Raw genomic sequence first — 14,059 nt, 5'->3', positions numbered from 1 at the left:
GGCTGCCTGCCCTGACTGCCTGTTTGTCTGCGGGGGGACTGGCCTTGATGATGAAAAGCCAAAGGTCAGCGGCGCTCAGTGGAGAAAGAAGCAGTTTTAAGAGAGAAAGTGAGGATTTCTTCATTCGTGGGTGGACTACTTATTAATTTAGCAGCGATTGTACATATTTGAAAAGTAGTCTTCTCACAGTAGGAAACTGGGGAAATTGTCTGGAAAGGTAGCTACTTGGTGAACGTCTTCCTCCAGTCTTATTGTTTTAAATAGAAATATGACAAAAGTTCATCCTATATAATATGGAACTTAGACTGAAAGTGCAAACAGACGCAGAGACCAGTAACGTATTTCACGCCTACTTAACAACCAAATGACCGACCTGATGATCCCTTCACCACCACACACACACACACACACACACATGCAAATCACGAACCCCAGCACGTCTCTGTCTGTAACTCTTTCAGCGAGCCGGTGATTGGCAGGTAAACCACTGTCAGTTTTTGACCTTTAACCCACCGGCTGAACCTCAAATGGAATCTGACCCTGCCGATGCACAACCGGCCCCATTCGCTATGTATGAATTATCAAATCGGCGTTGTTTCTGTGTCCAAGGACCAAACAGGCCTGCAGTTTAATTAAGCTCTGTCCTTTTGTTTTTCGAGGTAAAGTCCATTAAAGCTAAAAGTGGACCCTCGTCGCCATCCTTCCTGACTAATGACATTTAACGCTGATGGGAGCATATGGTGGCTCTAGCAGGCCTCCCAGACGCCGGTGCAGTCCCCTCATAACGCTGATCAAACGTCCTCGGCTCCTTTGAACAGTGTGACTTTACAGGCCTGCAAACGACACACCATGCGCGCAAACTGAGCTTCCGTAACGCGGCTCCCTAATGACAGACGACACGGGCGCTGCAGGTCGGCGAGCGCGCGTGTTTATACGGTTTATGCGTGTGTTGGCTGAAAACTCCGCCACCCATGAGTTTCTACCCCGCTTCCTCCCTCCTCGGAGGGCCTCCGCCAGTTTTAACCTGTAATCCAGCGACTGTGTATTTACCGTGCAATGTTTTTAATTCTGATCTCCGATTTGCAGTGGGTCTAAATGTGACCTGGAGCCTGGCACACGCTCAACACACACACACACACACACACTCTCCGCCAGTGAAACTGATCAAAAGCTGCACATGCAAACTTGTGTGTGTGTGTGTGTTCATGTGTGTGTACTTCCTTGATATCCTGTTTGTGGAATGAAGAAATCTGTTATTACAGCAGAATGAAAAGGAGAAGAAGGGGGAACGGAGTGGGGGCAAAGGGAAGAAAAAGGTAAAGCCAAACAAATTCTCGTTTTCAGCCTCATCTGCGGACGGATGGAGCAGTAGAAACAGTAAGAGCACAATGGCTCCAAATTAGGGAGAAAATGAGGTAGTAAAAGGCTGGTTTTACAGACCTGCTTTGTTTCAAGGCCCTTTATTGTAGATTAAAAACTGATGCATATAAATACTTTCAAAAATTATCCCTTTATCAGTAGGCTTTGTTATTCTAGTATAGCTTTAGAGAAGTAAGAAGGTGAAAAGTGTCCAGTAAAGTAGGTAGGTGCCATAAAAAGCCGGGAGTAGCTGCATGAAATCTGACTCAGCGCTTCGTCTGCTTACAGTTTAAGGGATATAGGCAGAGTTTTGAATGTCTGACAGGCCCAACACGAGGATAATGTTTTATTAAACTTCTTTCTTTCTATCCTTATGTTTTCTCTCCTTCTTAAGAACTGTAAATCCCAGAAGAATGAATGCCGCAGCAGTTCGTGGCAAACATCCCCATACCCCCCCTCCCCCCCTGATGACTTTACCAGAAAAGAGGAGGAGAGCGGTGCGGGAGAACATGGAGATGGTAGCGGAGGAGTGTACGGGATAATGGTGAAATGAGGAGGTCAAGAATGAAGGGGAGGGAGGCTGTAACGAGAGGAGCAGCAAGCGAAAGAATGCAAAAGTCTGAGAAGGAATTTTGATTATAACATGGGGAGTTGGGGAGAGAGAGGCTGATTTGTCGAGTGTTTACCGGGATACTGATTGTTGTCCAGGTCTTGGCCTCCTCTCAGAGTGAATCCATATCCAGGCAAACCACCGCTGGGGGTCCTGGCTGCTCTCAGCTCCTGGCTCAGCGTCAGACCTCGCACGGCTACGTCTCGGTTGCCATTAAAGATCAATACTCGGCCTCCGCGCTCCTCGCCTCCGAACGGACAGCCCACCGCCACGTCTAAAGGACGACAGGCCCACGCATGGTTTAGACATCAGCAGGGTTAAGGCCCCTCTGAGGCAGAGGCAGAGGAAAACATACAGGTACAAAGAAGAGTGAAGAGAGAAGGAAAAGAGCTTGACCTTTACAAACCGAGGGACCAGGACAAGATGGCCATTTACTTACTTTCTTCAAATTTGATTTACTTATTTTCAAATCTTGTCTCAGCTCTATATTTCCTGTTCTGCCCGTGTACTGTTCAGGCAATTACCCTAACATTCGGTTACTTGGTGTGCTCTGGATGTGCAACAATGGCCAAATTGGAAATGACAAGAGTAGGGAACAGAAATAAAGGAAAGCAGGTTTTATTTTAACAAAATATGTATCAATTCGGTGTAAAAACAACACATTGCAGGGGTTACGTGCAGAACGATTTCTTGGATACAATATAAACAAGTTAGAGACCTGGCAATTAGTCAATTAATGATCTTTAGTGACAGCTCTTTTGGGTGGAGACATGCTTGTTGTTTTCCTTCATTTCCCTTCTCCGTGCTTACATAAGGTAGCTGCTGGTTGGTAGCATCGATCATCTTATTTAAACTTAAGCCAATAAGCGTACCTTTGTTCCTTTGTGAAATGCAGCAGAACATGTAAGAAAACAAATTCTCTGCACCTGTCCTGGTATGAAAAGTCGGAATTTTGCCATTTCGTCACAGATTTAGGAATGTATAGCTGTAACCCTTAGTGTCTTTGTATTCTACTTCCCTGCATTAAACGTACCTATCAGTACTGTAACTGTCCAAACACCTCTAGACATCCTGTTTGTCTCTGGACCCCTTCTCTCTCAGCCTAAACAACTAGTTCCACATGAAGCAGATTGTGGGGTAGAGAGGATAAATGCAACCATGTGTGTGTGTATATAAGTGTATATATGTGAGCCTGTGTTTGCGCACATGTGTCTGCGAGTCTGTATGTCTATATGGGGTATATATACCGAATAGCTGCGTAAAAAAAAAAAAAAAAAGAATGCAGAAAAAAATAATGTGAAAGTCAGTCATGGGCATTGCTCAACAGCGTCCCACACAATGCAGACATCCACAAACACGCCGGCGGAACACCCACTGTGATCACTGGGAACAAAGCTATAGGAGACTGCTACTCACAGACACAAACAGACTGACACTCTGTGAGAATTGGTGGCCTAATTAAACACAAAGAGAGCAACATGGCAAATTTAATTAGCCAAACTGCAAGGTTCTGACAGCTGAAACTCAACACAGGCATAATAATGAGAGGGAATGGGTACGGTTGGGTTTTTAAGAGGAATTTTTTGACGTGGAGTGGTGAGGTTTCTGCTGCGGGAGGAGGAGGAAGAGGCTCGATGTCATCACACAGAAGAAAAAGGGATCTGTCACTGATTACAAGGTCATAGGTATACTCAAACCCGGCAGTTTGACATAAGTGAAGAAAAATTGCTGAAAGCCCTGATCACAGCGCTCTCATGCTTACTCTGTCCTATAATCCTGAATAATGAAATCGCGCACAGACATGGACGTGCACTCATTGGATGAGCTCTCAGGAAGCATTTCGTCTCCGTGTCACCACCGCCAGGCAGAGAGGCTCCATCTCCATCACTGTACCTCTGAGACCGTCACGCGCTGACTGACAGCAGATGTGATTCATCTTTCCAGGCAGAGAGAGCTTCAGTATTGATCCAATGGTTATTGATCTAATGGTTAATGGGCTTAAAGGGGTGTTACACACATTAACACGCAGTATCCATGAATAAATAAAAGATAAATCAGCGGGACTGATGTTATACAAGACCCAGATGGGCATCCTTTCATTCATTTTTAAGGCATCAGTCAAAAGGTCTTGGATTGGTGCAGCATTTGGCCTCCAGACTGCATGCTTTCATGTGTGTGCGCCTTTGTCCAATCAATGTGAGGATAAAACAAACACATCGAAGAGGAATGAACTCCGGGCTGCAGCACAGAAACTCCCAGATGATTTTATCTCAGGGCACATCTGGTGAGGTAAAAATAACTCCCAATACTCACACACACACACACACACACATACACACACACACTCATACACACACACACACACACGGCTTTAACGCGATCATCACAGGAAGGAACAAGTTCACACGGACAACCTTTCATCGTCGCACTTCCTGATTGGCTGAAGAGCTTTGAGTTTCCTTGAGCAAGGAGCCTCTGGTAGGATTTCCTCAGGCAGAGACATAACAGTCCAAAAACAGAAAAGGATTTGTCTGTTATCAGGTTCCCCTGAATACATCAACACCATATGGGAAGACATGTCCGTGGATAAAGGAGGTACAGATGCTTGGGAACAGAATATATTACTTTTAGGAACACATGTTTCGAAACCTCTAAACATATTTCCATTCGTTGAATATTTGTAGCTTGAATATATGCATCTTTCTTTAATTTATTATTATTATTATTATTATTATTTATTTTATTTTATTTTATTTATTTTTTAAAGTTCACTGTGTCTGTCTCGGCATACCATTGTATCCGTCCTGGTTGACGTCTCCCAGCGGCGCTATCGCTGTGCCGAAGCGTCCAAAGGTGTGAGTGCCAGTGAGGGCGACGGGTTTGGAAAATGCGAGGGGAGCCGTCTGCAGGTACAGGTACACCCTTCCCACCTCCCTGGGTTTGCTCTCCATCTCTCTCTCCATGTAGAGGGGCGCTCCAACCAGCACGTCGTCCGTCCTGGGTAGATACGGCGTGGTTTTAATAATAATAATAGTGACAGAATAAGATGGAGGAAGTGTCGGAAGTGGCGCGGAAGTTTTCTACTTACCCATCTCCATTCAAGTCGGTGACAGCCACTGAGTAGCCAAAATAGGAGGCCATCTGAAGGACGGACAGGGCAGGATATTACAGCAAAGACCGTAGCATTTAAAAAAACAAAAAAAAAAACATGAGTTTCATGTAATCACAAAATCCATCTCAGCTGCTGCATCCGTGCAATGAGACCGAATGTAACTGGGATGTGTTGATCCTCCTACCTGTTCCCCTGTGAAGTTCTGGATGAAGGTCAGATTGGTGGAGTTAATCATCGCCACCTAAACCAAGCAAACAGACTATGAGACACGATACCACATAACTAATAACGCACTAGGCTTTGTCCTTGAATCACACCAGGAGTAAACATGGCCAAGCGGTCTGTCAAACAGGCACAAGAAGAATGCAGGGGAAAAAAGTCCGAAAACCGCATAAAAAACAGAAGCTTTTATTCAACTCAAACCCCTTTCTTTTCCCCTGAAGTCCCCCACCAACCATCCTCTTTGTGCCTTTACCATTTTCCCCTCATCCCCCCCCCGTTCTAACCCTGGATGCATGGAGAGGCGGAGGGGGGAGGTCGAGAATTCCTTCATAAGACCTAAAATAACAACCACATGGAGGCAGCCGGGGGCTACACACACACACTCACACACACATGGACATACGCACACACATGTGCAGGAGGATACGAGTTGACCCAATCAAAGATGTCTCCAAGACATATTAAAGGGGGGTAGACTTACGACAGATGAGGGACGCATAAATATTGAACCAATAGCTTGAGAGTTGTCATATTGGTCACAGACAAAACTTGATCAGGCCAGACAAGTACTCCAGCATCAGGCCTCTGTTACGGTTTATCTGCGTCCCTCGTAACGCTCCACCTACTGTGAGCGACAGCCGCTCCTCTGAGCCTCTCACGGCGCACTGTCTGTACAGGAAGGAGCACTCATGTACCAGCTACTACGTCCAGACATAAAACATAGTGCCGCTGTACATATATCTGTGTGCGTGACTCCTGCGGTTACACAACAGGTTAGAGACAGGGGTCGTGTGTGTGTGGAGAAAGGTTAGTGGGGTTAGGTGGGGTCACCGCCCTCCACATGCTGCGGAAGCTGCGTGTCATTAGGGCGGATTGACACAGTCAGCCCTGGGGACACGAACTTCATGAAAGTTCGCACATAGATGATGGCGTCGCTGACGCACACGCAGTAACGCTGTGGCCTCTCAGACGCACACATTTATGCGTACAGTAAAAGCCGTATTCCTACATGACACATTGAAAGAAGTAATATCTAGATTTATAGTGTGCATGCGATAAAGTTAAAGATCCCCCTGTGCTTCTTTTACAATGTTCAAACTTATAAAACGGTCGAGCGTGGCCAGCTACAATGGCCTCAGATAAAACGCTGAGGCAAACTAAACTTTAATTCGATATCACCGGTTTCCACTGAAGATGTAGCCAGTTCACTGGTGGTCTGAGCAAACCATTAATGATAGGTGAACATGCAAAGGTGCAACTTGGCAAAGGATGCCAGGGTAGGAGACAAATTAAATTAAAAAAACATATAATATCGCTTGTCTCAGTGAGGGACAGGAGGACACTGGATAAACTGCTCTTCATCATGGACAATCAATCCCACCCACTACACCAAACATTAGAGGGTCAGAGGAGCTCATTCCCCGGCAGACTGACTCAGCTCTGCTGCCAGAGTGAACACTACAGAACTGCTTTTACACCATCCAGCTGTAGAACAGCTCATCTTTTTGTGACAATTAAGCCACTTTGACCAATTAATTTTCCTTATGGATCTTTGAAGTCCAAGTCTAAGTCTAAACAAGGCACTAAGGTACTGCCACTAGTGTCCAAAACACCTGGATGCAAACTATTCAAACTAATGAACATCACTGATGACGTTCGCTGACGGTGGTGCATAGTGTCTGACATGTCCCTCCAAAATTCCCCATAGGTTTTCATTTGGTTTGAGGTCTGGTGATCCCCTCCTTCTCATTGCAGTTTTTTAAGCGTACGCCAGTCATGCACTGTGAAACGTCATTTTATATGCTTCTCCACATGTTTCTCTCATTTCATTTCAATTTGTCCTCTGTTTAATGTGTGTTCATACTCACATATCCAAAGTTCTGCGCTCCTCTTGGGACTCCAGCTATCAGCTCTAGAAAACACGAAAACAAAGAAAGACTCAAATTAGTGTGAGAAAGATGCACAGAAGAGGCCCAAACCTCCCCCCTCCCCTCCAGCCAAGCCCACAGCTAAGTGTTGCTGAGAACGCAGTGAGTGATTGGGTGCTCGGGATCTGCACGCGTATTGATTGATGAGTGCGGTGCTGTGAACTCATGGGGACGATCTGAGGGTCCCACCCAGAGAGAGAAGACACAGTACCCGCTTCCTGCCCTCTGACTCTACCCATCAGGCTCAACCACAAGCTTATAAACCAGTAATTCCCCTCCATCTTTACTCAGAACTCTCAGTTACGACCAGTTCTCCAGTCTGAGGAGCGTTTAGGAAACAAGACCACAACAAGCTTTGCACCACAACACAGCACATCAGCAGACATGTGTAGCCTCTTTAGGCTGACTTTAAGACCCTCTGACATGTGTTGTGCCTGAGGGGGTTCAGGGCCCTTGCAGGGTTGGTATGGCTGTGTGTAAACGCTGTCCCGTAAAGATGCCACTAAGTGGTAACTAGTGAAGTGACATTGGGGAGAAGACTATGACAGACTGTGTGGTGAACGGTTTGAAGAGGAAGCCTAAAAACTGGTCAACAAAATAATGTGGTAAGACTGTGGTTGAACACATTGTGTTTCTCTGTTCTTTAATAAAGACAAAAAAAATGCTCTTTTTTTCTGAGATTGCTCGTGTGTTTTCTTTGAACTGCGGACAAAGCGATGTTAAGATTGATTTGTGGGGCAGATTCCTACACATGTAGTAATCCCAACTTTTAAGAATTTGCTTTGGCCTAAATATTACATACTTGAGGGGCTCACCAAAGATGAACTCAAAAGCCCTCGTCTCCACCTGCACGTCTTTTATTAAACAATGGTGCGTGCGTGCCTGCGTCTCTACACACCTAATATTTCACGTCCAGATGATACTCTGGACTTCAGTCTGGAGACCTGAAGAGGTTTGAAGAGTCTGCCAGCAATCATTGTAATCAGTCAAAACAGAGGGCAGGAAATCCCCTTTATCAGGGGTTCCTGAAGGCCTGTCCCCCTCGGGGTCGTGACCCAGACGGACGGAGACAGTTCTCGTTATTGCTCCTGAGTTCAGACCCCAGCACTCTCACCACAGCTGCTCGCCCCCTGTTCGCTCACGGCGTTCCCAGCATCCGAACAGGCAAGACAGCGACCTCGATGTAGTTAGCGAGGGGATTCCTCTGGTGCTGCACGTGGCTGGTTTGTAATGAACTGTTGGCTTTCTCACCTTGTTCGGAGTCTCCTGTAAACTCTCCCACCGCCACAGAGTAACCTAAGGAGAAATCAGTCGCACATGATGACATGTGGTTGGAGTTAACTCAGAGGTTCGCATATGCTGCAAGAGTCACGTGATGATTTAATTAGATAATCAGAACGTTATTTAGCTTATAGCGTGTGCGCGGGTGCGCGTGCGTGTGAATGCGCGTTACCGAGGTAGCTGTCATCGTGCTTGTCTTCAGCAGCTCTCGTGTGCTTCTCTCCTGGAATTTGTCTCAGCACCGCCTTTAAGGAGTAGCCATTTAGTATCTCCGCTATCCCCGCTGTCATCACCTGACCTTCACACACACAGATAAATGCATGGAGAAAAAAACAAACAATCCGAGTGCGAGAGTCACATCTGTTCATTGAGGCTGTTTAAGCTGGGAGCACATCTGGACCCCCCCCTTGCTGTAGATATCTGCTGGAGCTGCACCGTCTTCTCCACGGGGCGGATTTGCGGCGCTAACAGGGGATGCTAAAACGCATAATTGGCCCGAGGAATAGCTGAACAAACACTCCAACGTCCCTATGAAAAGGCTCAATAAAACCATGTCAAATCCACCGGGAGGATTCTGAATTACGGGTGCGCGTACACAAACAACACTCTGCCTCTGCCGTTGAACAAGAGGTCAAGCAAACAAATGATTTTATCTGCGGCCGCCCTCAGCCCGCCATAAATCCTCCTCCTTAATGTGCGTGTGTGCGTATGTGTGTGTACTGACGGGGAGGAAAACGTGCCCTCTTAACCCTCCCTGCAGCTCCTCTCCCACCCTCCTCAATCTCCCGCTCTCTCTCTCTCCCTGCACCGCTGGGTTTATCTCATATCACTGTATCAGCTCATTATGAAGCCCCTGTCTGATAAATGAGACGCCGTATCGCAAACTGTTAACACGGATTTATAAGTCACTTCTGCTGATTTGAAGCGCTCTTTACACTGAGTGATAACAAGACTGTATATAGAAACGTTTTTTTTTTCTTATGAAGCATCGGACTGAAGGCTGAGGATAATTGTTGCATATTAGAGGCCATAAAATACAGGCTGAGTGCTTTTATAAACATTTGGAGGAAGTGTTTTAACTGGAGGCAGCCTGACTTGCCAGGCTGAGGGCACGGGAGAGGGAGCAGTCCATTAGGCTGTCTGCAATGTCTAGTGTGGTCTTGTATGCAGGCAACATTCATTATTTAACCATATGTTACAATCAGTGGCAGCCAACATTCAGCGTTCATCACTTGAAAACTTGCATCGCATCCTTCCTCTGATTTCTTTTTAAACTCTCGTTAAAGCGCGCGGTCTCCTGCCGCAACAAACAAACGGAGAGAAAGGAAAGAGGGGCCGAGTGCGTGTCTCCTCGCGCACAGCTGCGCAACCTATCCAGATGTGGAGAACACTGGCGCACACCTGGAGCTTGTGGGAGTAGCGCTACACTTCAGCGGCTTCGCTCTGGCTGCGTCCGCACCTATTAAGACACTTCATCCCTCTGCTTAACCCTGAATATCCAGGGCGCCCGCTGACCTCAGCCCTGCTTTTATCAAGCGGGAGATCCATCACGCTCCCTCACTTCTCATCTTTCTTCCCCCCCCATGTGCAACATGTTTCTGTCGTCTCCGCGGCAATTCGCTATCACTCCCGCTGTCCTCCCTGCTTTCCGTCTCTATCGGCGCATGCCTTCGTCCTCCTCAACCATGCTTGTCTGCCCCCGAGGTTCTTCCCCTCTTCTCGGAGTTTTTCCAAGCCCCTCTGAGCTTTGTCGCAGAGCAGAGGGGCAGCTCTTCCACACTCCATTACCCCCCCGATCAGCTCATTACAGAGCCCAAACACCCACTTCCTGTTCCACTGCTACATGCAGCGAGAGGCCTTAAGTAGCGAGGGAGGGAGGGAAAAAGGGAGAATGAAAGAGGCAGAGAAAGCGGCTTATTTCTTTCCATCCTCTCCTAGGTAAGACCCTCTGAATTGTGTCATTGTGCACATGTGTGCACGTGGGCGGTCCTGACTGCTAAACTCATCTGCGTCCTTTTCCCTCACTTGAACGCCTTCCCAGTTATGAAATCACTGCAAAGAGAGACACCAAGCACAGGTTAACACACGGCCGCTTCGGTTTACCTTGCCAGTAAAAGCTTCCAGGTCCTCCTACTACCAGCCGTCCTTCCTGGAATAAACAGAGTTGACTGGGGTTAGTCATGTGGTGGACATTCGTCAGGAAATGTTTGTGTGACTAAAGGGGCATATAATGAGCGGAGCTGTATGGATGTGCACACATGATTCCTGCTGTCACGCCTGTCGACGTCCCGCAGAGAATGACAGCTTCCTGTACAGGAGGGTAAAGTTGGACCATCAGACAGAGGTCAAGGTTCATATTGACTATACGAAGAAAGAATGTGCGTGCGCTCGGTCTTTTGTGTTAAGGAGCGATGAGTGGAGGCTACTCCAGGGACGAATGCTGTCTCATCTTCCCAGCGTCCATAAACCTTCGCTGGCAGTCGTGCGCTTGAAGCCTCTCTTGGTGCATTTTGAGAAGGGACAAACTGCGTGCAGGAGGCCGACCTGGAATAAACACTTGAGTGCTGCTGAACTCTTTACCTTGGTGAAATCCACACTGAAACCAGCCTGGCAGAATCCCTGTCCCTCTGGGTCTGGATCATCTGAAAGCAACGCATAAAAAAGACTGAAGCATGTCTTTTAGACACTGGAACCTGCCTTGTGGGCTCTAGGAGGAACGACAGGAAATCTGATAAACTTTCTCAAATTATGTAACCTGAGTCACATGGGGGTGAAGAAGTTGGTGGGTTTTAGGCACAGACTGTGTGTAAAAGACTGACATTGCTATTGTGACGTCCTTCATTGGTTTGTGGATCATTGTTGTGAAGCCACAAGTTTGGCATCTGGCCGTCACCATCGTGTTGCTTTGGGAAACCAGAAGTGATGTGAATGTGAATGGATCATTTCACCATGTTTAGGAGCTTCTGAATGAGAACCTGAGGGCATCTTGACAAACCATTCCAGGCCAATGTCCATGTCAATCAAGGCACATCCCCACACGTGCCTCTTTTTGTGGCCTAAAATCGGCTTAAATATGGGATTATTATTACTGACCCTTTAAGATCTAAACATCCACATTAAAAGAAACTTGCGCTGTTCGAATTACCGTAACTAACCATTGGACAAAATTTAAAGTGTGGCTGAACACCAGGAAAACGCCCCACCCCAGGAAAGGAGAGTTGTTTGGAGAAAGTTAGCTATACCCTTGAGATGTTACGAGGGTATTCCAGACAAAAGCATAACTTCCCCGTGTCCAACGACTCTTTGAATTTTGTAAATAGTGCAAACCATTGTGAGTCACGGTAATTGAAATACCGCGTGAGGGTTAAAAGGACCACTGATCGGAGGAGGTGAATTTAGCTACTGAATCGTGGGAAAACATATAGTCTTAGTATTTCATGAGAGAAGTTGACAGTTGTTGAACTGATTTCTACAGAAGCCAGAGATTTTTCTGGAGCCAGAATCTGACGAGCATAAATGCTGTTGCCACTTCCGCGTTTGTTCCCATTTTGAGACCGCATCACTATATCAAGCCTTTATATAAAGCCTTTGATTGTAGAAATCAAAGCGGATCTAGTGAGACCTCTGTAGCCTGCTCCTCATATTAGTTTCAAGAACCAGGACTGCATTGTGTGTCGAGTTGCAGGCATGTTTATGTGGAATAAAAAAAAAAAAAGGGTGATTTGCCTTAAATGACACATGCAGCGCATTCATCTGAACGTCTAACAGTCTGGAAAGTTGTATTACTTCTATAAGATGAAACCACTGAACTGGAAAAGCACCAACAGCTGACATAAATTTGGACAAGGGAGACATTTTTTGTTTAAACTGCCTCATCTGACTGTGCACAAAACGTATTTGCACATCATAAATCGTTCTGCGTTCCGGTGGCACCCCGAGGTGAAACTTAACGATGCATAGCTACGCAAGTGCACACACAAACAACGCGGGCGTTCTTAGTTGGAGTTACAGGATTCACGTCAAGATGAAGCGAAAAAGCTGCTGGAGGCAGAAGAATCCGACTCGAGCACATGACGTAGAAATACTTCCCCTGCCCTGAGAACTATGCAGAATTATTTCCCTCTTGAGAGCGGTCGAACTTCACAGCGTGATTATTCTTGCCTTGATTAGTCGCTGACATAAACAAAACGCAGATCTGTAACTGTGTTCAGCCAGCGACTAGAGGGAACGTAAGTACAGAGGCCAGTCTTTTATCCTGCTGTTTATGATGTGCCACCCGATAGCTTTCATTTCTCCTTATCATATTCTACTGGTGCCTTGTAAACAAACACCTCTCGCCGTGCAGGGTGAGATAGGTCGCAGGAAGAAGGTGGGAGAGAAGGAAAAAGGCTGGAGACGTACAGGGGAGCGGAGGGGGAGTCCCATAAATTCCATTTACAGAAGTGATGACAGAAAGAAGAGGACTGGAGAACGGGACTGATAAACTGTCAGGGAGACTGATTATTTTTCAGGTTGCTGTGGCAACCTGTGAAACATCAGGCAAGAAGAGGTACTGAGGAAGCGCAATTCCCAATCGACGCTGGGCAGACAGCTTTTGTTTTGGTTGTCCAAGTTTTTAAATGTCTGTCTTTGAGATCTCTGCCTCTACATCACTACCAAGACGAGAAACTGTGATTTCTTTGTGAATTTCATTGCAAGTGTTAGACATTTAAGTCAAAGCCTGGATAATAGAACCGAATCTGTTAAGATGTTACTAGTGATGAGAAAACATTATGACCACTTTTCCTAATATTATGTAGGTCTTCCTTTCGCCTCCAAAACAATTCTGACTCAAAAGAGAATGGACTGGGGCGTTCGGAGGGTGTCCTTCGGTATTAGTGGGGGGCCTCTGGGTCCTATGGGTTGGGGGGGGGGGGGGGGGGGGGGGCCTTTGGATCAGGCTTGTTCAAGCGCATCCCACAGATACTTGATCAGTTCTGGTACTGGTGAATTTGGAGGCCAGGTCAACATCTTGTGCTGTTTTACATGGTTTTTGAGTTGTTCCTAAAACCTTTAGTGCGTGTGCCTGTGTCATTGCTTTAGGGTGGGGGACGTCTATGTAACATCCATACGAATATCAGGACCAAAAGCTTCCCAGCAGACGGTCGATGTTATTCACTTCTCCCGTGGTCATAATGTTGTGGCTGATCGGTGTATATATATATAAAAGCACATTATTTAATCTATGTCATAATATATCACACGGTGAAAGTTGCATTAAGACACACACAAAAAAACAAAACAAAAAAAAAACAGATTTGTTCATGCTGACAGCAGACAGACAAAGAGAGGGTGGAAGGCAGCACGGGGCCACGGAGACATTGCAGAGTGACTCACTCGTCCTGCAGGGTGAGTACTCTGCGTAGGCGCTGAAGTTCTGGACGGCCACATAACAGGTCCCCACGGGGTCCTTCTCTCCACTTATCTTCACTGTCCGCCAGTGGTACAGAGGAGCACATGCCTGCACAACGAATAAAACTCTTTTTTAGAAACTAGACTTCACGGTAC

At 46.5% G+C, this 14,059-nt stretch overlaps 1 protein-coding gene across 1 annotated transcript in view; it reads right to left on the bottom strand.

Moving 5' to 3' along the window:
- itga8 (integrin, alpha 8) overlaps positions 1–14,059 on the bottom strand; it is a 39,432-nt gene that overhangs the window by 20,315 nt on the left and 5,058 nt on the right. The window contains exons 4-13 of the mRNA XM_047598055.1: positions 13,889–14,012; positions 11,093–11,154; positions 10,616–10,661; positions 8,685–8,810; positions 8,483–8,527; positions 7,172–7,215; positions 5,266–5,322; positions 5,058–5,110; positions 4,761–4,966; positions 2,046–2,243 (exon numbers count right to left, since the gene is read on the bottom strand). Of these exons, the coding sequence (XP_047454011.1) occupies positions 2,046–2,243; positions 4,761–4,966; positions 5,058–5,110; positions 5,266–5,322; positions 7,172–7,215; positions 8,483–8,527; positions 8,685–8,810; positions 10,616–10,661; positions 11,093–11,154; positions 13,889–14,012 (961 nt within the window). The remainder of the gene's footprint in view (positions 1–2,045; positions 2,244–4,760; positions 4,967–5,057; positions 5,111–5,265; positions 5,323–7,171; positions 7,216–8,482; positions 8,528–8,684; positions 8,811–10,615; positions 10,662–11,092; positions 11,155–13,888; positions 14,013–14,059) is intronic.

The sequence above is a fragment of the Mugil cephalus genome, chromosome 11, assembly GCF_022458985.1.
Source record: "Mugil cephalus isolate CIBA_MC_2020 chromosome 11, CIBA_Mcephalus_1.1, whole genome shotgun sequence".
NCBI lineage: Eukaryota > Metazoa > Chordata > Actinopteri > Mugiliformes > Mugilidae > Mugil > Mugil cephalus.
This window is presented reverse-complemented; position numbering and strand designations above follow the sequence as displayed.